General features: G+C 56.6%; 7 protein-coding genes across 7 annotated transcripts; 6 read left to right on the forward strand and 1 right to left on the reverse strand.

Moving 5' to 3' along the window:
• Window positions 1-227: 227 nt before the first annotated feature.
• Window positions 228-2,676, forward strand: J7T54_005876 (uncharacterized protein; the record flags this gene model as incomplete). Its single annotated transcript, XM_051502403.1, has 9 exons — window positions 228-322; window positions 376-955; window positions 1,006-1,050; window positions 1,105-1,412; window positions 1,478-1,580; window positions 1,629-1,735; window positions 1,799-2,024; window positions 2,080-2,417; window positions 2,544-2,676. The coding sequence occupies 9 exons, from the start codon at window positions 228-230 to the stop codon at window positions 2,674-2,676; spliced, it is 1,935 nt and encodes a 644-aa protein (XP_051366398.1).
• A 275-nt stretch (window positions 2,677-2,951) lies between these two features.
• On the forward strand, window positions 2,952-4,301 carry J7T54_005877 (putative J domain-containing protein-like protein; the record flags this gene model as incomplete). Its single annotated transcript, XM_051503507.1, has 3 exons — window positions 2,952-3,024; window positions 3,097-3,941; window positions 4,008-4,301. The coding sequence occupies 3 exons, from the start codon at window positions 2,952-2,954 to the stop codon at window positions 4,299-4,301; spliced, it is 1,212 nt and encodes a 403-aa protein (XP_051366399.1).
• Window positions 4,302-5,461: 1,160 nt separating this feature from the next.
• On the forward strand, window positions 5,462-6,267 carry J7T54_005878 (uncharacterized protein; the record flags this gene model as incomplete). The annotated part of the gene is made up of 2 exons (XM_051504618.1): window positions 5,462-5,780; window positions 5,837-6,267. 2 exons carry the CDS (start codon window positions 5,462-5,464, stop codon window positions 6,265-6,267), a joined length of 750 nt encoding a protein of 249 aa, XP_051366400.1.
• Window positions 6,268-6,865: 598 nt separating this feature from the next.
• On the reverse strand, window positions 6,866-9,523 carry J7T54_005879 (uncharacterized protein; the record flags this gene model as incomplete). Its single annotated transcript, XM_051505723.1, has 1 exon — window positions 6,866-9,523. One exon carries the CDS (start codon window positions 9,521-9,523, stop codon window positions 6,866-6,868), a length of 2,658 nt encoding a protein of 885 aa, XP_051366401.1.
• A 5,523-nt stretch (window positions 9,524-15,046) lies between these two features.
• Window positions 15,047-15,520, forward strand: J7T54_005880 (uncharacterized protein; the record flags this gene model as incomplete). The annotated part of the gene is made up of 3 exons (XM_051506822.1): window positions 15,047-15,122; window positions 15,176-15,321; window positions 15,380-15,520. 3 exons carry the CDS (start codon window positions 15,047-15,049, stop codon window positions 15,518-15,520), a joined length of 363 nt encoding a protein of 120 aa, XP_051366402.1.
• Window positions 15,521-16,419: 899 nt separating this feature from the next.
• On the forward strand, window positions 16,420-17,235 carry J7T54_005881 (uncharacterized protein; the record flags this gene model as incomplete). Its single annotated transcript, XM_051507924.1, has 1 exon — window positions 16,420-17,235. The coding sequence occupies one exon, from the start codon at window positions 16,420-16,422 to the stop codon at window positions 17,233-17,235; it is 816 nt and encodes a 271-aa protein (XP_051366403.1).
• A 1,035-nt stretch (window positions 17,236-18,270) lies between these two features.
• On the forward strand, window positions 18,271-21,334 carry J7T54_005882 (PX domain-containing protein -like protein; the record flags this gene model as incomplete). The annotated part of the gene is made up of 5 exons (XM_051509029.1): window positions 18,271-19,258; window positions 19,307-19,422; window positions 19,475-19,728; window positions 19,789-20,632; window positions 20,693-21,334. 5 exons carry the CDS (start codon window positions 18,271-18,273, stop codon window positions 21,332-21,334), a joined length of 2,844 nt encoding a protein of 947 aa, XP_051366404.1.
• Between the last annotated feature and the right edge of the window lie 612 nt (window positions 21,335-21,946).

Genomic DNA, 21,946 nt, shown 5'->3' on the forward strand with positions numbered 1-21,946 from the left:
CTCGCCTCTCTCTTCTCCTCGCCTCTCTCTTCTCCTCGCCTCTCTCTTCTCCTCGCCTCTCTCTTCTCCTCGCCTCTCTCTTCTCCTCGCCTCTTTCTTCTCCTCGCCTCTCTCTCCTCCTTGCCCTTCCTGCTATTGCACCCTGTGTTCTACGTTATTTCTACTCTCTCATCGATCGGTGAACCCTACAACAACTCATCCATATCATCGCCATCTTACCCTTCAACATGCCAGCCAAGGATCGACCTCAGCGCTCGGCGACAGCCAAGGGCATCAAGAAGAACAAGACAACGCTCGTGGTCGGACTCGACTTTGGCACAACGTATGCCACCCTTCCAGTGGAATCCTCATAGCACTGACCGTGACTCCCTGCAGTTTCTCCGGGGTTGCGTACGCTCTTTCGACAAATCCTGAGCAAATAAGCATCGTATCGCGCTGGAAGGGCGAGCTGTACTATCAAACCAAGGATAAGCAAAAGGTGCCCAGCGTTATTGCATACGATAAGTCTGGTCAGCCCGCCGCCTGGGGCTACGAGATTCAATACTCGCATACGCCGCTTAAGTGGCTCAAGCTGCTGCTCGTGGAGGAGGATGAGCTCCCGCGACACCTATCCAGCTCCGCCGAGTATAAATCCTTGAAGAAGCAGATCAAAGCACTGTGCAAAAGCCCTGTCGCTATCATCGGCGACTATCTTCGCCTCCTCTGGGCCCACGCCTGGAGCCAGATCAAGGCGGCCCAAGGGGAGTCGTTCGTGGAGGCTTGCAAAATCAAGATCGTCGTCACTCTGCCTGCCATTTGGTCCCCGTGCGCGCAGCAGCGCATGCATGAGGCCATCCAAGTAGCAGGCATTGCTGGTCGACCTGATGACCAGCACGTATCCCTTGACTTTGTGTCGGAGCCCGAGGCGGCTATCCTCGCTTCACTCAAGAGCATGCGGAACCGCGAAGACGTAGAGGTCAGCCGAGGACCCATGTTATCTGCTGCAACTTGCTGATCGGTACACAGGACGGTGACCATTTCGTCATCTGCGACGCAGGCGGAGGTACCGTGGTACGTGCCTATCCATCTATTCTACAGCCGCGAACTGTGCCTGACACGAAACAGGATCTGATCACCTACGTGATCGAAAGCCAAGACCCTCTCGTCGTCAAGGAGAGTGTCCGAGGATCTGGCCTAGTCTGCGGCTCCGTGCACCTCGATGAAGGCTTCGCGACGCTCCTAAAGACCGTCGTGGGACGAGAGGTATACAAGAAAATGCAAGGACCTGGCCTGCACGAATTTATGAACTTGCACTGGGAGAACGGACTCAAGGTGCAATACTTCGGCCGCGACACACCACCATACCCGCTGACGCTGCCTTACTCGGGATCGAAGAGCGAGGGCTTCCGGTCGCCTGAGATTCGAATCCAAGGGTAAGGCGCTTGAAGTTTTAGTCTAATACTGTATATGACTACCGTATAGAACTAATATAAAATAGGTTCGATCTTAAGCCAATCTATGCGAGAATCTTTGAAAAGGTAGCCCGCCTTGTTCAGGGGCAGATTGACAAGGTGGTCGAGGAGTACGACGAGACCCCCAAGGTAAGTAGTCCCGGAAAGTCCAAGACGCAGCTCCTCATGGTGCTATAGTTCCTAATTCTCGTGGGGGGGTTCGGCCAGAGCGAGTACCTTGGGAAGTCCCTCAAGAACAAAGTTCGCGATATTCCCGAGTTCATCCAAGACGCAGGCGAACGTCCGTACGTGAACAGAGACCCCCCCTTTTTTTTGGTCTGAGTTCATCTGCTGACTTACAAATATAGCTGGACTGCCGTCTGCCGGGGCGCCGTCGTCAAGGGTTTAGCAGAGTGCACTGACTCGTCGGATCTTGCAATCATCGTCAACTCGCGCGTTGCTCGTGTCAATTGGGGCACGGTGACCAATATCTCCCCCTTTGAGAACGATGTCCACGACCCTCGGGACAGGGAATGGTGTCCCGTAGAGCAGGAGTGGCAAGCCAAGGACCAGATTAAGTGGTTCATCACGATTGTAAGAGCAAAACCTCGACACCCCCTTGTAGCTTCGCACTGCTGACATCTCTCAGGGACATCCTATCGAGGCGGACCGCCCAATCGTCCATCCTTGCTGGCAAGCGCTGACCAGCGCGGATGAGGAGATTGTGACGGAGATTGTGTATTCGTACAAGACGCTTGAGTTCAAGGACCCAAGGGCGAACGTGACGCGCCGCGATGGCTCGGTCAAGAAGCTCTGCGAGATACGGTGGAAGAACCTGCTGGACAAATACAGGAAGCTGCCCGAGATGCAGACAACGACGGGGCAAAGCTTCCGCCGGCTGGAGTACGATGTGCACCTCACAACACAAGGTGTTTCTCTGGACTTTATCGTGTATCATGAGCACGAGGTCATGGGGCAGGGCAACGTGTCTTTGGATTTTGACGGCGTAGGGCTTGCGGTGAAGGATGAAACGGGGCAATAAAGTGGCTTGCAATGAATAGATACTGGAACTGGCCAGCGATATTGGCTTTCAAGGATGTGCGCACTCGCTAGATATGCGACGGGCAGTCAATGGTTTGATGCCGTGACGGTTTGGGTGCTTGGCATGGTCGGCAGCGACCTCGACCTCGACCTCGACATCGACATCGACATCGACGACATTGCGAAGTCGACTGCACAATACTGACTTTTAGAATTTCCAGGATACACACAATCAATTCGACTTGCTGGAATGGACAAAAATGTGCTTGGTTTGGACAGGGGCGAACTTTAAGTGAAGCAAGGTAAGGTAAGGCAAAGGGCCACCTGTCGCCTGTCTGGTGGAGGAATAATAAGGGGGGACCCTGAATCTGGCGCCCCCCAGAAAATGAAATCTGGTCGCATCTCTACCTACCTGAGTCTCCCAACAGCTCCCTCCCTTCCTCCCTTCTCACTCCTTCGACCACCTCGCATGCCGCCACCATGAAGGTCGCCTACTTTACGCTCGGGCTGCTCGCTCTCGTCAGCCCCGTGCTCGGTGCCTGGAGCAAAGAAGGTGATTGACCCCCAGCCAGTCACGGCCCCAAGCAGGCAGACAGATAGACTGATGCCACTGACACGCCCCCAGACCGTGAAATCTTCCGCATCCGCGACGAAATCTCCGCGCACGAGACAGACCAGGCGGCCACCTTCTACGACATCCTCGGCATCAAGCAGTCGGCCTCGATCGACGACATTACAAAGGCGTACCGCCTCAAGACGCGCTCGCTGCACCCGGACAAGGTCAAGCAGAACCTGCGGGCCGAGAGCAAGAAGAACCCCGGCCAAAAGGCGCCCACGCAGTCGCAGATCAACGCCGCCGTCAAGCAGGCCTCGGCCGCCCAGGCCCGCCTCTCCCTCATCGCCAACATACTGCGCAGCGAGGGCCGTGACCGCTACGACCACTTCCTCGCCAACGGCTTCCCCCTCTGGAAGGGCACCGACTACTACTACAACCGCTACCGCCCCGGTATCGGCACCGTTCTGACCGGCGTCTTCCTCCTCGGTGGCGGCCTCGTGCACTACATCATCCTCTACATGGGCTGGAAGAAGCAAAAGGAGTTTGTCGAGCGCTACGTCAAGTTTGCCCGCGACACCGCCTGGGGCGCGGCGGGCGTCCCCGTCGTCGAGACCCCCGCCGTGCCCACGCCGCCCCCCGAGGACGAGGCCGAGGCCGAGGACGGTCCGCCCCAGCCCATGAACCGCAAGCAGCGCCGCATGCAGGAGAAGGACGCCAAGCGCGAGGGAGGCAAGAAGAGCCGCAAGGCCAAGGGCGCGAGCGCCAATGCCTCGCGCGACGCGTCCCCTGGCCCTACCGGGCGCCGCAAGAGGGTTGTCGCCGAGAACGGCAAGATCCTTGTCGTGGATGAGCTGGGCGACGTCTACCTCGAGGACGAGGACGACGAGGGCAACGTGAACGAGTTCCTCCTTGACGTGAGTCCCCCCCCCCCCCACGGCCCCCTATCGAGGTGCCAAAAATCACTCCACTAACTCCTGCAGCCGAACGAGATTGCCGTGCCAGGGTTCAAGGACACTGCCGTTGTCCGCCTGCCCCTCTGGCTCCTGCGCTCCACGTTTGGACGTCTGCTGCCGCAGTCTGCGCCCGTCATCGAGGAGGAGATTGTCGTCGAGGCGGACGAATCGGACGAGCAGTCCGCGGCGCAACGCACGCCCAGCTCCGACTCGGACTTTGAGATGCTGGACAAGAGCACTGACTCACTGGCCAGGGTGGCCAAAGCCACGGGCGCGCAGTCGGGTGGCAAGGCCAGCAAGAGGAAGAACAAGAAGAGGTAATCGGCAGATGCCGCCGCTGCTGCTGCCTGGGACGCATAACGTTGGGCTCAGCACCTGTGGAGCAAGCGAGATGCAATGTATGCTGTGGCCCTCTCGGGGCCCGGTCGTCCAGTTGGGCCACGCACGGGTGGATATTATCTCCAGCAAACTACTCATAGATACAGGCAGAAAAGGACAGAAAAAGGCACTAAAAGGTGGTGTATTGAAAATTCGAGTCATTCAAACAAAGATGACTCTTTGTGTGCTGTGCTGTCCAACTCGGTGTGCACACAGCGACCATGTCGTGTCCAGTCGTTGGTTGCATCGTCGTCCATTGCTTCGTCCCCATCTCGAATGGCCAGCGTGTGCCACGACGACTGCCCTTGACCGAGGACGAGTACGGATAGCGACATGCAAATGATAAATAATAAAGACATGTGGTACGCCTCACATAGGGGAGTAGACGCTACGATCATACTTTATTTAAGCGCATACACGATCTAAACCCCTGCAGCCGCCCCTCGCGCTGCTGCTGCTGCTGCTCCTCCCCTCCGCCGAGTCTACATTCGTAGTCAGTCTCCTCATTGCTCGACGAACAACCCCTGACTGGCAGCCCCAAGGCCCTCCCTCAACTCTTGAGTCTCGACTTGTCAAGCATCCATCAGGTAACGCTCACTGGCCAAGCCAGAACGATCCCTGCAGCTGGCAGTCCAGGTGGAGTCTGCCGGCTCCCGCATCCCAGCCTCCGAATTTACGGTGAGCGAGCGAGCGAGCGAGCGTCTCTCCACTCGCCTCTGGATAACCAATCCATCTTCCTCTGCATTGCTTGCTTGCTCGCATCTGCATTTGCGTCTGCGTCTGCGTCTGCGTCTGCATCTTGTGCTTTCCCGACGACGCAGCAGACAGTTTTTGGCCCGTTCTCGTTCGATTCGTCAATTGACCCACGACAATCGAGACCAAGCATCCAGTCCAGGCCTCATCAAAACCATTGCGCTGCTTTGCAAGTCAAGCATTGATCGCATTGATAACAAGACCAGCATAGCCAGGACCACCCCCACAGGCCACAAGGACCCCTCTGTCGCTCCACCTGTCTGTTCATCGTCCTGTCCCTCCATCGCCCAAGCAGCCAGCACCCCCAACGACAAGACAGAAACACACTCTCCCTCCTCCCAACCAGCGCAATGGGCTTCCTCGACCCATGGGGTGACGGCACCTCCGTCGTGTCAGGCGGCCTCTCCCGGCCATCCGCCTCCAAGCGTCACCGCTCCCGCTCCCGCCAGCCCACCGAGAAGAGGAAGAAGCGCTCCCGCAGCCGCTCCTCGTCGCGCCATCGCAGCAGCAAGGGCCACTCGTACGGGCCCGGCGCCGCCCTCGGCGCCGGCCTCTCCAGCTTCTTTGGCAACAATGACTCCCACTACCACAAGCACTCCAAGTCTAGCGCCAGCTTCTTTGGCCTCGGCGCCGACAGGAACGCCTCGCGCGGCAGCTTCTTTGGCTCCAGTACGTGCTTCGTCTGTCGCCGTAGGGCACACAGCAAGACCAACTAACACACGCAGGCAAACCGTCGTACTACAAACGCTCCTCCCGCCATGGCTTCCTCCACAAGACGTACAAACACCTGAAGCGCCTCCTCCGGGACCTTACCCACTGGGCTAAGCGCCACCCCTGGAAGGTTCTCATCATGGTCCTCATGCCCCTCGTCACCGGCGGCGCCCTGGCCGCCCTGCTCGCCCGCTTCGGCCTGCGCCTGTCCCCCGCCCTCGAGAGGCTGCTCGGCCTCGCCAGCAAGGCCGTCACCGGGGACGCCGGCGGCTTCATGGGCGACGCCGTGCGCTTCGCGGGCGACTCCTTCTCCGGCGGCCAGACCAAGACCACCGTCCGGGTCAACGACGGCGGCAGGGCCACCACTGGCTGGGAGCAGTCCTACTCGAGCGGCAGTGGTGCGCTCAATGGCACCATTGCGGGCGTGGCCAAGATGTTCATCTAGCCTCACGTGGTCCGCTGCGGCGTTTACTCTGTCATGATAGTATTTTGGGTTTGGCGTTTGGGTTATCATCACCACCAGTTCGATCGTTGTAGAGCGGTAGGGCTGACGCCCGCTGCTGCTCCATCGATTCCTTCTTTCCTTACGATAGCTACGACTGAGACGATATATCAAACTATGGGCAGGAGATCTCAACATTCATGGCTCCGGGTCCCTGATGCGTGATCTGGTGGTCTTCGACCACATTGTAATTCACGCAGTCATCGAACCACTCCTGGAGAGTAAGTGCCTGTCAGTCACGAAACATCGCGTCCACAAATCCTCTTGCCACCCACTGTTTTGTTCAAAAACCTTAACGGCCTATTGCCTTTGTAATTGCTGGTGGAGGTCATGATGCTAAATCGTCAAACGCCTGTTCCATGTCCCCGCTATGGCTTTGGTGGGCGTCTCCTTGACCTGTTTGTCGTCACAGGAGCGCTCGCCAGAAGCTGGGCCGTTGTCCGACCCCAAAAATGTTCTCGCAAATATACAGTGTGACTCCCAGTTCCATATACATTCATCAGACATGCGGTCAATGCCGCCTCAGGCTGGCTGGCTTAGCTCATTGAGTTTGGATGCCTTCTTCCTTTGGCTTCCAGAATTGCACGAGGCGGCCAAGACGTTTCGTGCGGCTGCCGCGCGTCTTCTTGGCCTCCCCCTCGGCGTCCATGGGCACTTCCATCGACAACTTGCTCCTCTCGCCGTGGGAACTGCTGATCAAACGGCTCAGGCTGACCAGACTTGATCGGCGACGGCCGAACGCTGCAGACGACACGGATAACGGGCGGGGTTCGCGAAGTGTAGGCTGCGACATGCGTGCCTGGGGTGGATACTGACTGTCCCTCGTCATGATGGAGTTGCTCGATGTCAGCGACGGAACGTCGTAATCCACCGACAGGCGCACTTCTGGACCGGGCTCGCCCATGAGCAACGAGCGGAAGCTGTTGTCCTCGTGCACAGACGACGGCGCTGTTGAAAGCCGCTGTGTATCCGGTGACATGGGCGAGCGAGGCGAAGACGAGTAGCTCACCGAGTAGGGGCTTGTGGGAACGGCGCTGGGTGCGGGTGGCGCCGGTAGCTGAAACGTGGGTAGCTCCCGCGTCCCAGAAGCCTGCCTCGGCGAAAGGCGAGGCGACACGGACGCTTCCGACCCGCCCTCAAATACGTTGTGGGTGCGAAAGCGAACGACGGGCTCTTCTAGAATGACGCTCTCGTGCATCGAGTTTTTGGACCGCTGCGCGCGGATCGACTGCATGCTGGACTGGTCCCTGTCGCTCATCCCGGAGCTCTTGCGGCGAACGCTGCGTGCCGGCTCCTGGGGAGGCTCGGGTGCCAATGCTGGTGCCACTGCTGGTGCCACTGCTGGGGGCGTTGCGTCGTTGTCAGACTCCTGCTCCGAAATCGTCGGGGGTTTCGAGTGACGGCTGGCAGTGTCGTCGTACACCTCCTCTTCCTCCTCCTCGAAAACGTCCGCCATGGTGGAGCTACTCGCAAACCGGTGGATGCTCGAGGGGCCCATTTCGAAGGGCGGCAAGTCAGGGGCAGATTCCGCTCTCCTGTGATAGTGCATCCCCGGTCCGCTGAACCCACGCATGCCTTGTGCACTGTGCAGCCGACGTCTGCCGGCATTGCCAGCGGCCCTCTGTGCAGCATCCCACTCGGGATTGTTTCCCAAAGGAGTGTTGAACGGGCCAAGAGCAGCGTCAAGGTCAATCATGGGCGACGATATGTCCTCAGCTTTTCGAGAAGAAGTTGGTCTCGGAGGCGTGGGCGATTCAGTGATCAAGACGGTAGGCGGGGCTGGTGACGGCTGGTCGTCGATATCCATCGCATCATCGTCTTCTTCCAAGGCCACCGCGGAGGCAGGAGGCGTAGGGGGGCGAACAGCATATTTGGAGCGTTTATCGTCTTTCTGTTTGCGGGGCAGAATCGAGCCCGCCCAGCCCTTGACTATCTTTCGCTTCTTGCTCTTCTTCTTGTCAGCCTTGGAACTGTGCTCCTCGGTAGGTGAATCCGAGCCAAGGTCGGATGAGGAAGTTCCAGATACGACCCGCGTAGCTGATTCGGCGGAAGAGGCACTGTGTGGGCGATTCTTGTTAGGAGGGCCGTGCCCTGCGAAAGGGTCCAGTCCAAAGAAGGTCCAACGCTTGGACTTGGTCGGGCTCGGTGTTGGCGGCTCTGAGACAGTGCTGGCTGTGAGTTCCGCAATGGCAGGGATAGAATTGCGGCGGCGAGGCGGTGCATTTTGCCCATCTGGTTGGAGTGTAGGAGCGCGCTCGAGGATGGCGCCTGCTGTGCTTGGTCGCGAGTCAGGGCCCTGTGAGGGGCTACGTGATCGAGACGCCGGACTCTCGCGTCCTGTCGGTGAGCTTCCAGGCACGGGTGAGGAATGGCTCCCGGAGACTGTGTGACTCGGTCTGGCGGTGATTGTACTGGAGGTGTCGGTTGACACCAATGAGAGTGGTCGAGGGATGAACTCGAGAGTGTCGGAAAATCCAACGCGAGCGCGCGATGCTGGCTTGGGAGGTGGCAGGTCGTCCTCCTCGTTGCCCGACGTGTTCTCAGCAGGCGGAGGGATGGGCGCCGGAGTCCGCTCGAAATCGGTAGGCGAGTTAGGCGCACTGCTTCCCTTGAATGAGAAATCCTGTTGTGGAGGAGGCAGCAGGGACAGGTCGTTCGTTGACAGGGCCGAAGAAACACCACGTCGGTGACCTCTGCGTGGAGGCGCCAGATTCACCGAGGAGCCGAATTCCGACTTGACAGGGCTGGTGCCCATCACGGCAATGGAATTACCTTCACGAATCCTTCCTCCCACAAACTCGCTGCCTCCTCGTCGATGACCATGCTTGGGCCTGTCACCTGAGGGCAGGACTCTGGGAGACTGAGGGGACAGAGGCGGGCTCATAGCGGGTGCCAGTGGATCGACTGGCAGGGAGGCTCCTGGGTTGAAGCTGAAGGCCGGCAGCGCAACACGACCAGCTGATCTCTCCGTCGCCAAGTGATAAGACTGCGTCGAGTTCTCAATGGCTGACATTGGGCGTCTCCTGGATGTCCTAGCTGGTCGGGCACGGTCGAGCGTCGTGCCATCGGGGCTCGCAGGCGCAGCTGGGAAGCTGAAGGTGGGATTGGGAGGTGCCTGGCGGTGCCCCGGCTCGGGCGCACCCATGTTGTCGATGAGGGGGGCCCTCAGGTTCGCCTCAGGTCCGTACGCTGAAGCCATGGTAACCTCCAGCCGAACCGCGGCACAGGACTGCTGGGCGGCTAGGCAGTCGGATCAATCATAAGAATAGGCGGAAGTGATGGCAATGCTCGAGGTCAAGGTCGAGGTCGAGGGCTGAGACGACACTGGTTTGCACTGATCGCTTCCTAATTGTGTATCGAGGACAAGAGGGTTCGGGAGTCTGAATATGCACACTGATAATTATTTGAGCTGTGATCCAATGTGAGTCTTCTGCTGCAGCAAAGCAAGAATAATGATCCATCTGGCGAGGCGTACCTGAATGGGAGAACAGCGAAGACGAACGAGACAGGCAGGCATTCAAAAAGCACTGTAGCAGCAAACAAAGGAGCGGACGGCCAAGACCAGCAGACAACTCAAAAAGAGAGAAGCAGACTGGAATCGCACCAGGCGTTGAAATCATCAACGAAGAGAAACACGCACGAGCGCGGCGAGGATAGAGGGCCGCGACGTCGACTGGTGAGTGTGGATGCGAGAAGTTGAGGAGAGGAGGAATGAATGTCGGGACTGGAGCCAGTCAGTCAACGGAGAGTGCGCACCGCCAGGCCTGGGGGGACGACGGGTGGGCGGTCGTGATAAGGAAGGGCGCCTGCCTCGTCAAGACTCAAGAGCGCCCGGAAATGGGAAGTGGATCCCCAGTGGAGCCAGGTCAGTCACTGTGCTGAGTGCGCTCAGTGTGCTCAGCCAGCCCAGACACGAAAGACCGCTGGGCGACACTGGACGCAGAAGCAAAAAGCGGGTTCTTCTGGGGGGGCAGTATCGAAATCCGCTTTTGTTTTCGGTCCCCAAGATCCTTGCTGCACGCTTACCACGCTTGGCCCGACTCGACCGGGGTGCTCGATGTCTAGCGGTTGTAACATCAACTTGTCCCTCGCATATTGTTAGCGTGGATCACCATTATCCGTCCGTACGACTCACGAGCGACTGAAGTGCCTCGAGCTTCGACAGTCGAGATGGTCACTCTTTCAAATATTAGGTTGCTCTAGTCGGTGTGTTGAGATTTAAGTTTCGCGGCGGGCGCCACATTCTCCCGTCAGTAACCGCTGATCGAAATTGCCCGTCGTTTGACAGAACCAGCCAAGTAGGCTGAGAGATGTGCGCATTCTCTTTGGCGACAGCCACGCCCTAATAAGTTATTACTTGTAAGCCTGCGGAGTGGCCGGCCTCGATTACCACCACTACGTACAAACAAACTCACTGCTCACGGACCTAGCCAAGGATCTTCTGAAGACTCATCTTCACGGGTCTGCCAGGGCCATTCTAGACCGACACACTGAGTGACCATGTATGTTGCAGCTCGTCATGAGCAATGGAATTGAAGATTTCCCGCACTTTCTCGGCAGCATGGCCACTGTCCGCGTTTCTACATGATAAATGAGTTACTCGTGCCGCGCCCCACCTCTTAGGTGGTGCTGGACACACCAACGGGCAGATCACACCAACGGCCACTTTTCACCACGATCAACATATTCTCGCGATAATGTCCTAGCTAACACGTTCAGAGCCTATATCGGCTATTGAAATACGCACTCAAGAAGCACTTCAATATCTTGAGCAAAATCCTGACGCAAAATTAGCTACGATTGCGAGACAATTCGATGTCCCGCGTGGTCGCTTAAGGCGCCGTCGCGTCGGTGTGCTAACGCGTTTTAACCGCCCTACCTTTAACACAAAGCTATCAAGAGAGGAAGAAGTTGCTATTTGTCGCTATATCGATCGTCTTGATAGTATTAACTTTGCCGTGCGCGCTGAGTTTATTACGGATGCTGCCAACAACCTTCTAGCCGAGGGATGCGGGCCTGACTATATCGAGACTGTCGGCACACGTTGGACCACCCGCTTCATTCAGCGCCACGGTTATATAAGGCTTCTTTAACGAAAGATTGATATTAATAGGAAGGCTGCAGAAAATACACAACGAACGCGCGAATACTTTGAAAGGCTACGTCAGGTCATAGCCCTACACGGGATCCCACCAGAAGATATTTGGAATATGGATAAGACAGGCTTTCGGATTGGCATCGGCAAGGACCAATTTATCGTGACCAAGCGCAAGAGGCTTTATCTCTTTGGCATGCCTAAGAATAGGGAGTCTGCCACGGCGATAGAGTGTATATCTGCTGCTGGCGTTGTGATCCCGGCCTTCTTGATTCTTTCGGGACAGGTACACATAGATCAGTGGTATCGGCTATCTGAGCTAAGCCCTCACACGAAGATCACGCTATCATCATCAGGCTATTCAAACGATCAAATAGCCCTATCGTGGATCAAGCACTTCGACGAGCACACTGCCGGCGCGGCCATATTAGCGTATCGTCTTCTAGTCATCGATGGTCACGGGTCTCACCACACAAAGGAATTTATCGGCTATTGCGCAAAGAAAAGGATCATCCCCTTCGCTCTTCCTCCACACCTCACATATCTATTGCAACCGCTAGATGTGGTTGTCTTCCAGCCATTGAAACACTATCACGCTAAGGCTCTTGATGTGATAATTCGGGACGGCGTGGTCAACGTAACGAAGCTCGAATTTCTCTCGCTAATTGAGGGCGTGCGCAGACAAGCATTCACAGCCAAGACGATAAAATCAGCCTTCAAGAAGACCGGTATCTGGCCCTTCGACCCTGATCTTGTGATTAGGGCTGTTGAAGAGCGTGAGGCTGCCCTACGGACTCCATCGCCACAGCCCTCATTGCTAGCTTCATCGGACTTCGAGACTCCTGTCACGCTACGGCAGATTAATAAGGTGGCCAACCGGATTGGCGAGGCCCTTCATGAGATAGATGACGACCTCGATAACGACTTTTCTTGGGATATAGACCGCTTTATCCGCGCCGCCCTCATAACAGCCGCAGAGCTTGTACAAGTGAAGAGGGACCTATCGCGGACTAAGAAGGCCGAATTAATGCAGCGCCAACGCCGGGCGATGAAGAATCGGCCTCTTCAATCAGGGGGCGTGCTAACGGTCGCAGAAGCCCGTGATATGGTGGTCCAACGCGATGAGGATGCTTTGGTGAAGGCCCAACGGCTCGTGGATGCTGCCCAAAAGAAGCTACGTAACTTATACAAACGGAATGCCGAAGGAGCCGCCAAAAAGGCTCGTAAATAGCGTATGGATAAGGTCACGGATACGCTCGAGGTTTATGACGAAAATGGTGTGCGTTATATTAGAAGGGGTTAATTACATCGCGATCTTCATCAAAGTGGCCGTTGGTGTGATCTGGCCGTTGGTGTGTCCAGCACCACCTAAGAGGTGGGGCGCGGCACGAGTAGTGCCTGGATGGATGAAGTCGGGCCAACAAACGAACTCAGCTTTCGTTGGAACGGAACAATAACGCTGGGTGCCCAGGCGCTAGACCGCCGTTGCTTTAACGAGGCTGCCTCTCATTGGGTGACATGAGCGTGCCCAGACCACACTCCAATGTCAGCTGCGCGTGCCTGCAGATGCATGTTTTTATGCAGCTCACCCTCTCCCCCTTCTCCTTCCTTGCTTGCTTGCATGGGTTACTTGTGCTGCCTCTCAGGACTGGCTGAAGGGGGTACGACATACATACATGGTAGAGCCACCACCATTGGCCAGTCGAACGACCTGCGTTGTTATTGCTCAACAAGGCGGTGGGCTCGGCCTCGCCCTATGCGGCCATTGTTGCATTATCATCATGAAAGTGAAGAGACCAATACTTATTAACAGAGTGTCTCGTTGCCGCGTTTCACCCGCTAATCGCCAGTGAAGATATGCAAATGCCGGCTATCACGGTGCCCATACCCAGTGCCCAGCATATGGTTGCTTCATAAGTAGGCATGTGTCTGCAAGGCACAATGTACGCGCATGGCCGTCGGGAGCGGAGGCTGCTTAGCGATTGAGCAACGTATTGTCGTCCACGACGGTGGCCATCACAATTGGGTGGTTGTATCTAGATGATAGCTCATCAAAGACGACAGACATTTATGAGCAATCAACTTTCTGTGCTGCGTCATTGCTCTAAGTACCAATATCTAGAACTTATTAGCAGGCGGTTCTCATGTGCAACGGTTGATTATTAGGACACTACCTAATCTGGATTCTGGGTGAGGCTATGCATCTTGGCACGACCAATACTACTCCGGAATTAATGGCTCCTTTCCGACCGGCGACAGATGGCCCCTTTCGGATCTCACGACAGGGAGTAAACAACATTCACAGCAAGGAATACATATAATGTTTCATATGACAAAATATCTAGCGCGCGAACTGGTGCCTTTATTTTTTGCTCGCGCGATGTATGAGAGACAAACAACGCGATACCTGTAATTAACCAAGTAAGAATACGGCGGGCGGCTTGAGCCCTGCCCATACCACAGCGCAACCCTGGCAACCGATGGAAGCAACCGCGCCGCGTCGCCCACTGTACCTGTCAATTTGCGCCTCATGGGGACCGGAGCTGATCCTCGTCATCCAGCCAAGCCTGGCGGGACCAATAATGCCTGCTCAATGCTGCGCTACGTTTGTTCAGACGACAGCTCCTCGGTCGACTACCATCGCCTCGCTATTGCGAACCACTGTCGAAGGGCAATACGTCGCCTATGCAACTGCGCAAGTGCGTTATCCTGTGTCCCAAACAACAGCACGCCCCCTCGCATAGTCCGCGCGATTGAAGATTCATGGGCACCGTCTGCCACGTTTGTCCACAATCACAACAGAGACAAGGCTGTTTGACCTGGGCGAGCCAAGATGGTTTTAGCGTCCATGAGGTCATCTAACCGCATTCCCGACAATGATGTATCGAATACCGTACCATGCATCATGGGTCACTGTCGTTGAAGAGTGTCATGGGGGCGGAAACTGAAGACACACCCGCCGGTCATGGCTTCTGTGATTCGTATTACCTAGTGGAGGCGGATCTTATTATGTGTGGCCACCCGCCCTGCGCCGCCCTTCATTGTGGTTCTGGTGTCTTGTACTCCGGACCTTTGTGATAAAACACGATGAACGGCAAATCTCCCCTCCCTGCGTCAGTTTATCTCCTCGCGGACAATTTTTAGAACGACGAGTGGACCGAGGAATCTTAAATGTAGATTGAGAACGGCCACAATATAGTTTTGCATGCCAGTGGTAACCATCGAAGCTCATGCATCATATTTTGCTACGTTGTCCCGTAATTAGCTGCCTCAATGGAGGCAGTGGGATTCAACGCTTGAGCCAGGAACTTTGACGAATTTTGTAGTGCTGCCACAAGCCCGTCTGAAAGACCGGATTTCAGAATTCGCGTCCTGTCAGTGAAACGGACTTGAAAAGCGCGTTGTGGAGAATTGGACCCTGAAATTCCAGCCCCTTTCCATGCGCCACAATGCTCAGACTCTGGACGGTGTGGGGGAGGCGTACTCCTCACCGCCTGTAAGTCCCCGCTGATTTCTGACGGGCAGAAAAAAATCCGCGAGAGACTGGGAACTGAGCGCTTGTCGCATCTCAGCGCACCAGCTTGGGGCCACTACGTACACAGCAACGTATCAAAGCCATCTCCGATCATGTCCACCGGCAAGACTACGACGCCAGCGGCTGGCGTTGCTACGACGAGCAAACCTCTGGGTATGCGCAAGAATGGTATGCGCGCCTTGCTTCAGCATGCGGTGGGGCCATAGTTAACATCATCGCAGGCAAGCAATGGCACGAACCCAAGAAAGCCTTCCGTCCGACACGTGGACTCAAGTCGTATGAGAAGCGAACGCAGGAGCGTGCGCTGATGGCGCAAGTCAAAGCCAAAGAGAAGGAGATGAAGGAGGAGAAGGAGCAGGAGCACAAGGTAAGGACACCTCGACGTATTCGGTTCGACAAGCCTGATTCTGACACCCCTCCCACAGCAACGAGTTGCTGCCATCAAAGAGAAGAGAGAGAGGAAGGCCGAGAAGGAGCGATATGAGGAGTTGGAGGCAAAGATGCACAAGAAGAGAGTGGAGAGGCTGAAGAGGAAAGAGAAGCGCAATAAGATGATCAACTCCTGAGGCAAAGTAGTTGACGAGATGGCGTATCTCATGCAGGGCGTATTTCAGTTCGCCCATCCGCCTCACGGCTCCAATCAGCTCCCGAACGGGGCTGATGCTTCAGCTTTGACCAGAATGCCTCCCGTTGTTCAGGCGCATGGTCAATGCCCACGGGAATTACCCACTACGCCCTTGCCAAGAAAGGCACGGAACGAAGCCATGATAGACCTCACACCGGCCGGAAACAATGGCGTTGCACAAACAGGCGTTTGGGGTACTGGTTCTGATTCAGTCACGATATCATATCTAGCGTTCATACACACGAGTAGCGGGGACCAGAAGCCACTTGATCGCGACTGTACGCAGACGTGAATGCAGCTCTCGACTTGACCCGATAACTATTTCGCACAAGTGTCCTTCACTTTGTAGAAATTTGATCATTCGCAACACGTGAGAGAGCCGGGTGTTACCATCTGCCGCCCCACATTGCTGCACCCGGGCCTTGGGTCACTGGCACGCTGGGCCCTGTCTCGGCCTCAGCAACTAGTCCCGCGCGTGGATCCCGTCACACGTTGACTTTCGCTCTGCCTTTGAACCAGTGCAAGCGTGCAACCGGCAGCTCCGGGACGATGGGCACGCCACGCTCACCACCTCCGTCCGCGGGTCCTTCACTGGCCCCTTCTAGACCCGGCGGACGACACCAAATCAAGCGCTCGTTGACGGAGCTAGCATCCGCTAAGCACGGCCCATTGACCTCAGCGACGCACCACACCAGTCGACACTCGATCCATCACCAGCACCATCATCGCCATCGCCATCAACACGAAGACCGGACACATGGACGCGGTCACCACCACTACTTGAGAGGCTTTGAGAAGGAACACCAGACCAAGCATCCGGGCCTAGGCGGAACACGTAGTATGCTCGACATATCACGACCGGTCCCGCTGGGTCACATTCGCGGCGAGAGCGTCAATGTCGTCACACAAGTCAATGGGGATGAGGAGGCACGCACCAAGGGAGAGGCGCTGAGGAGGGAAACAGACAAGGCTGAGCACCGCGCCGATGGTCTCAAGCGATCGATTGTCGAGCTCAACACGTTTTCGTCCACGGCCACACGTCGACTCGATGAAACATACTACGCTGTGCTCGAGAAGACCAGTGCTTTGCAGAACACCATCATGGCACTCAAGGACTTGGCTGAGGGGTCAAAGGAGATATACGGCACATTTGAGACCGAGGCTTCTGAGCTCGAGAGCGACATACGGCGCCAACTGGATGGCCTGGGGAGTTTTGAGGGCCAGGAAAACAAGATCAAGTCCCTGCAGAGCCGGATAGGCGAGGGCAGGAGGAGGATGAGAGATCTCAGCGCACGCGTTGACGCCGTGCGAGAACGGGTCGAGAGCTGGGAGCGTGCAGACCAGGCGTGGCAGGACAAGACCAGGCGGCGGCTCAAGGTAGCCTGGAAGGTCGTCTTCATATTCATCCTCGCTGCCGTCACGCTTCTCGTCGGGCTCAGCTATGTACACCCTGAGGAGCATGCTGGGACGACGCTGGATGAGTTGCGAGATGCGATGGCACCAAGTCTCTGGCAGAAGGCGTTCAACATCTCGCGACGGGTGCCCATTATGTTGTCGAACTGCGAGGCGGGATCCGATGCCGAGCTGAGTGATGTTCTGCGACGGACGGCCCCGACAGACAGGGGGGATTTGCTGCGAGACTTTGACGAGCTGTGAGACTGGAGGTTGTCTGCACGGGCGGGTTCGCTCTTCTTGCCGTCCTGTCTTGTAGCGTTTGCGCATGATACCCCAGTGATTCTAATACCTAATCCCACAAGCTTCTATTGAGCATCGCCATCCAGCTGGGATCCAGTATGGTCGGTTACGTGTATACAGCATGCATGCAGCAGTAGTGCACCGCGAATTTTGTGGGGACGATGGCGCCGTGACAGATGAGTCCAGCCAGGTCCACGGCTGAGCAAGGCTTCGTGAATTACAGGAGAGGATCGTTTCTTCCTGCGTAAGACGCCGATGATCTCGACGAATGGCCCAGCAGCACTTGCGAACCATGGCTGCGCAATGTTTGGGTCATGAATTGCAACAGAAAGCGACACGCCAACATGGTCTTGGCGACTCGTTCTACAGCGGACGGACAGTCCACGTCATAGCGCGCCCGATGCGGCGAGAGATCTAAAGTTAAGGTATCCGTACGTCGTACCTTAACAGGATGTATGGTCCCCCGCCATCAATCGATGCTTTGCTGGAGGGCAGCCAGCAGTCCAGTCCAGTCGAGTCCATTCAGTGTCGATGCATCCATCATATCCAGCCTCTCATCAATGCAGTCCTTTTAGTTTGTAGTGTGTGATGGAAGATTGTGTAGCCTGCAATACGTGTAAATTGGCAGCCCAATTGTTCCACCCCAAGGCTGACTTTTGTGCCTAACAGACCTGCAGTGAGCCCTACAAATACGTATCCCGCAAGCTTGGCTTGCCCCCCCCCCCCATGACCGCGCGTCCTCGTGGTATGCAGCATCAGATCAAGCAATAGATGTCACCGCTAACTAACCGTGGCCTTGACATACATAATATATCATTCCTGTCCCGGCCAAGCCCCTTTCGACCCCGCCCTGCCCAAGCACCTGTACTGTACCTCTGACGGGTTTCCTGTCGAGACGAAAGACCTGCCGACCTGCCTGCTCTCGCCCGTGACCATTGATACCCTCTTTGTTTTGTCCTTTTCCCTAGCACTTCCCCCGACCAATCACTCCACGCCATGGTGTCCGCCGAGACCGACAAGGCTGACGATGCTGGGGCCGTCGCCGCCTCCTCAACACCCTACGATCCCGTCGAGATGCCCATCCGCACGACCAGCGACAAGAGTCTCCCCCCGGCGGGCTCGTCCCTCACGGGCAAGCAGGAGCATTACCTGAAGCGCGAGCTCATCTCAGAGCAGGTCAAGTGGGAGATTAATGAGCTCAACTCGCCCACGGCTCTCCGACGCTTTGGCGCGCCCTTCAAGTCCGACAAAGGCGAGGTCGCGCCGCACGAGTCCGAGCTGCCGGTCCTGCGCTTCATCTTCGTCCACCACATCCGCGACTTTCCCTTCCTCGACAAGGCCCGCGAGAAGGAGTTTTGGCAGGACAAGCTGCAGGTCTTCCTCGAGTCCTTTGCGGGAAAGCAAATCTCCTCCTCCGAGGACCGCCTCGAGGAGACGAAACGACGCAAGCTCGCCATCAAGGCCAGGAAGCTGGTCGAGCTGATGATGGTCTCGGGCATCGGCACAACCTCCGGGTTCGAGGAACGCATCCGATTCTCCGAGATCGAGATTGTGGACAGCAACGCCATCGACTCGGGCGTCATGCACAACATGCCCGAGGGCAACTACATCAACGGGTACGACGTCAACGTGGCCGGTGTCCGTGTCACCACCACCAAGGGCAAGATCCGCAAGCACAAGCATGCTGAGTTCCTGCTGCGCATCAAGAGGAAGGGCGAGCTGGAGCACTTTGTCGCGAGGCGATACGGCGACTTTGCCAAACTTCACCGGAGGCTACGGTTGGAGCTGCCGGGCAGGCCCTTGCCCACATTGCCCAAGAAGAACAAGTCGGATTCTACGGCGAGCGGTCTCCTGGGCTCCTGGGGCGGTGGCGGCGGCGACGAGGACGCCGACTCGGATGGAGAGTCCGTATCCTCGCACGAGACGGGGCGAACAGGGAAGTCTGCGCGGGGCTCATCTTCGCTGCTCTCGCCCAACGACAATGGTGGGTCTGCCGTGCTGTGGATGAGTGCTGAAGCTGACGAGAAAACAGGTCGTGGAAATGGCTCGTCTGGGGCGTCTATCAGATCGGGAATCTCGAGAAAGCTGGGTACACCGAGGACGTCCACCGATGGCCGACTAGCACCACCGGGAGCGCAACCTGTCGAGGTACGTATGTTCGGTATGGAATCTCGCAGCGAATGCTAATGGGCTGGCTCAGGATGTCGTCCTTTGGCGCGAGAACCAGCGAGTGTCGCTACGCGCCTTCGTCAGGTCGCTTTTGCACAACCCACAGATTGCCAACACCAAGGCTATGCAGGAGTTCCTGGCAGGCGATCCCACAACTCCGACTGACGATGATGTGGAGGACATTATGCGCAGGAGGGAGGTCGACGAGAACCGCATGGAGGAGCAAAGGAAATTTTACGAGATTGCTCGGAAACGCGCGGCCGATTTGGACGAGTACATGGAGCAGTAAGTGGCGCGCCACTGTTACTCGGTCATTGGGTAGGGCACCAGCTAACAGACTCACAGGTTCCGTCGCGATATTGTCGAGCGGAACGGACTCACCAAGCTATTCGCCGAAATCAAGGAGAAGGAGACAATCCCCGACCTCAGCATCCAGTACCGGAAGTTTGCCGAGTGGCTACGTATCGAGATAGCCGCCGTCATCTACCACATCTTCCTGGCGGAGGACAATTCGCCCGAGCTGTTCGCCCAGGCGAAGCGCATCCACTCGCTGATCCCCTACACAGTCATCAAGAATGTCATTCGGATAGCAAACCCAGCGGCTGTCATGTCGAGCGTCCTCGATGTGTTCCTCGCTCAGCCGTTCGGCACGCGTTCTCTTCTGCAGCGCATCTTTTCGCTAACCCTGAACGATGGTATCAAGAGCTTCCAAAAGTCCATTGACACGCTCAGCGCCAAGATCGGGGACGATGCTTTCACAAGCAAGCTGCAGAAGTACACCCGGGCAGAGGATCACATCAAGGCTGCCATTAGAGAAGAGGCCGAGTCTGAGGAAACAGACATCATCGTCGTCATCTTGCGCTCGGATCTCCTTGAGCCAGAGTTGACCGGCGACCAGATCCAGCGGCTCTTCAACGCATACGTAGCCTTTAACAATGCAGTCGAGAATATTGACGAGGAGCTGCGCCAGGGCGCTCAGCTCTTCTCGTATCTCAAGCAGCTCCTGAAGCTATGCACGCGCCAGCGCGACAAGGAGATGATGCTGGAGCTCATAGAGGAGCCGACCACGCTGCAGCTGTTCCGCGATCTGTTTACCATCTTCTATGAGCCCCTCGTCCGCGTCTACAAGTCCGCCAATGTCTACAACAGTGTCACGGACTTTGCCGTGTTTGTCGATGATATTATCAAGGTGAGTACTCCATGAGTGAGTGGACTAGCTAGAGCAAGCGGGCTAACAGTGATCGTACAGGTCGTGGACAAATGTCGGAATCAGGACGCCTCTGCCGATCCTAACCTGACCGTTCAGGCTTTCATCGATTTGTGCGCGCGACACGAGCACAACTTTTACAAGTTCGTCCACGAGGTGCACGTCCACGACAACGGTCTCTTCACACAGTTGATGGGATGGATAGAGGGCATCCTGGAATTCCTGCGCAAGGGACCCGAGAACGGCAAGCTCAACATCAACGCCCTCTTTGAGGGCGGCGTCGGTAGCGACACCCTGGACAAGGACAAGGCCATTGCCGAGATCGACTCGCTCATTGCCTGGCAGGAGGCCAGGAAGAGGTGGCACAATGACAAGACAAGGCAGAAGATGGCGGCCGAGGGCCACGCCGGTGGCAGCATGATACCTGCCGGCTTCAAGTCGACAGACTTTGGCCTGGATGGCGAGGATCTCGAGGACATGAACTATGACGATGGATCAGAGGACGAGCAGGAGGCAGAAGAGGAAGACGAGCTGGACCCGATTGAGGCAGAACGGCGCCGACGAGCGAAGCGACAGGATCGACTTCGTCGTTCAGCCGGTGAGCCCGCCAAGCCACCCGTGGCAGAGGTGCACAAGCTCAAGGATGACTTCCTGGTCATGTTGCGCCAGGTGCTCGCCAACTAGTTAATAGGCTAGGCTTTCAGCATGTCCGCAGAGAGCGGACGCCAGGAAGGGTGTTTAGACATTGGGCGGGATCTGTTGGAGATACAACTCTGCATCATCATAGAGCAGAACATCCCTAGAGGCAGTCTTTGGTACACTTGCATAGCATTGATTTACTTCGCCCTCGTTTCGAACATGAACGCGCACCAGATTACACGTACAGTCAAGGTCCACTTGGCGTGAGCCTCGGCTTTTTACCGCGCATCCTACGGCTGCAGAGTGGTGACGCGCACATGCAGTCCACATGATCACAAGAGTCTTGTTCCATTAGAAATGCCAGGGCGTCAAGGGGAAATGTATTTGATGAATATGCACATGAATGACACAACGTAATTAGGGGTAGAAGCTGAATATCAGATATTAACATGAGCCGGGGACGCTGTAGGGTAGGATGTCGAAATGACTAAGCCGCTCATTACCTTTGCGCCTGCGCTGATTGGCTGAACGTACCGAGAAGCCGACTTGACTGGAGCCGGGCAACTGCAGCCCCAGTTCCGTGGGAAGGAGCCCGGGCAGGCCAGGAAGGCGCAGGCGAGCCAGCGCTGCACCAGGAGCTGGATCGTTGAAATCATC

The sequence above is a fragment of the Emericellopsis cladophorae genome (genome assembly GCF_022114955.1).
Source record: "Emericellopsis cladophorae strain MUM 19.33 chromosome Unknown NODE_1_length_1489480_cov_119_871856, whole genome shotgun sequence".
NCBI lineage: Eukaryota > Fungi > Ascomycota > Sordariomycetes > Hypocreales > Bionectriaceae > Emericellopsis > Emericellopsis cladophorae.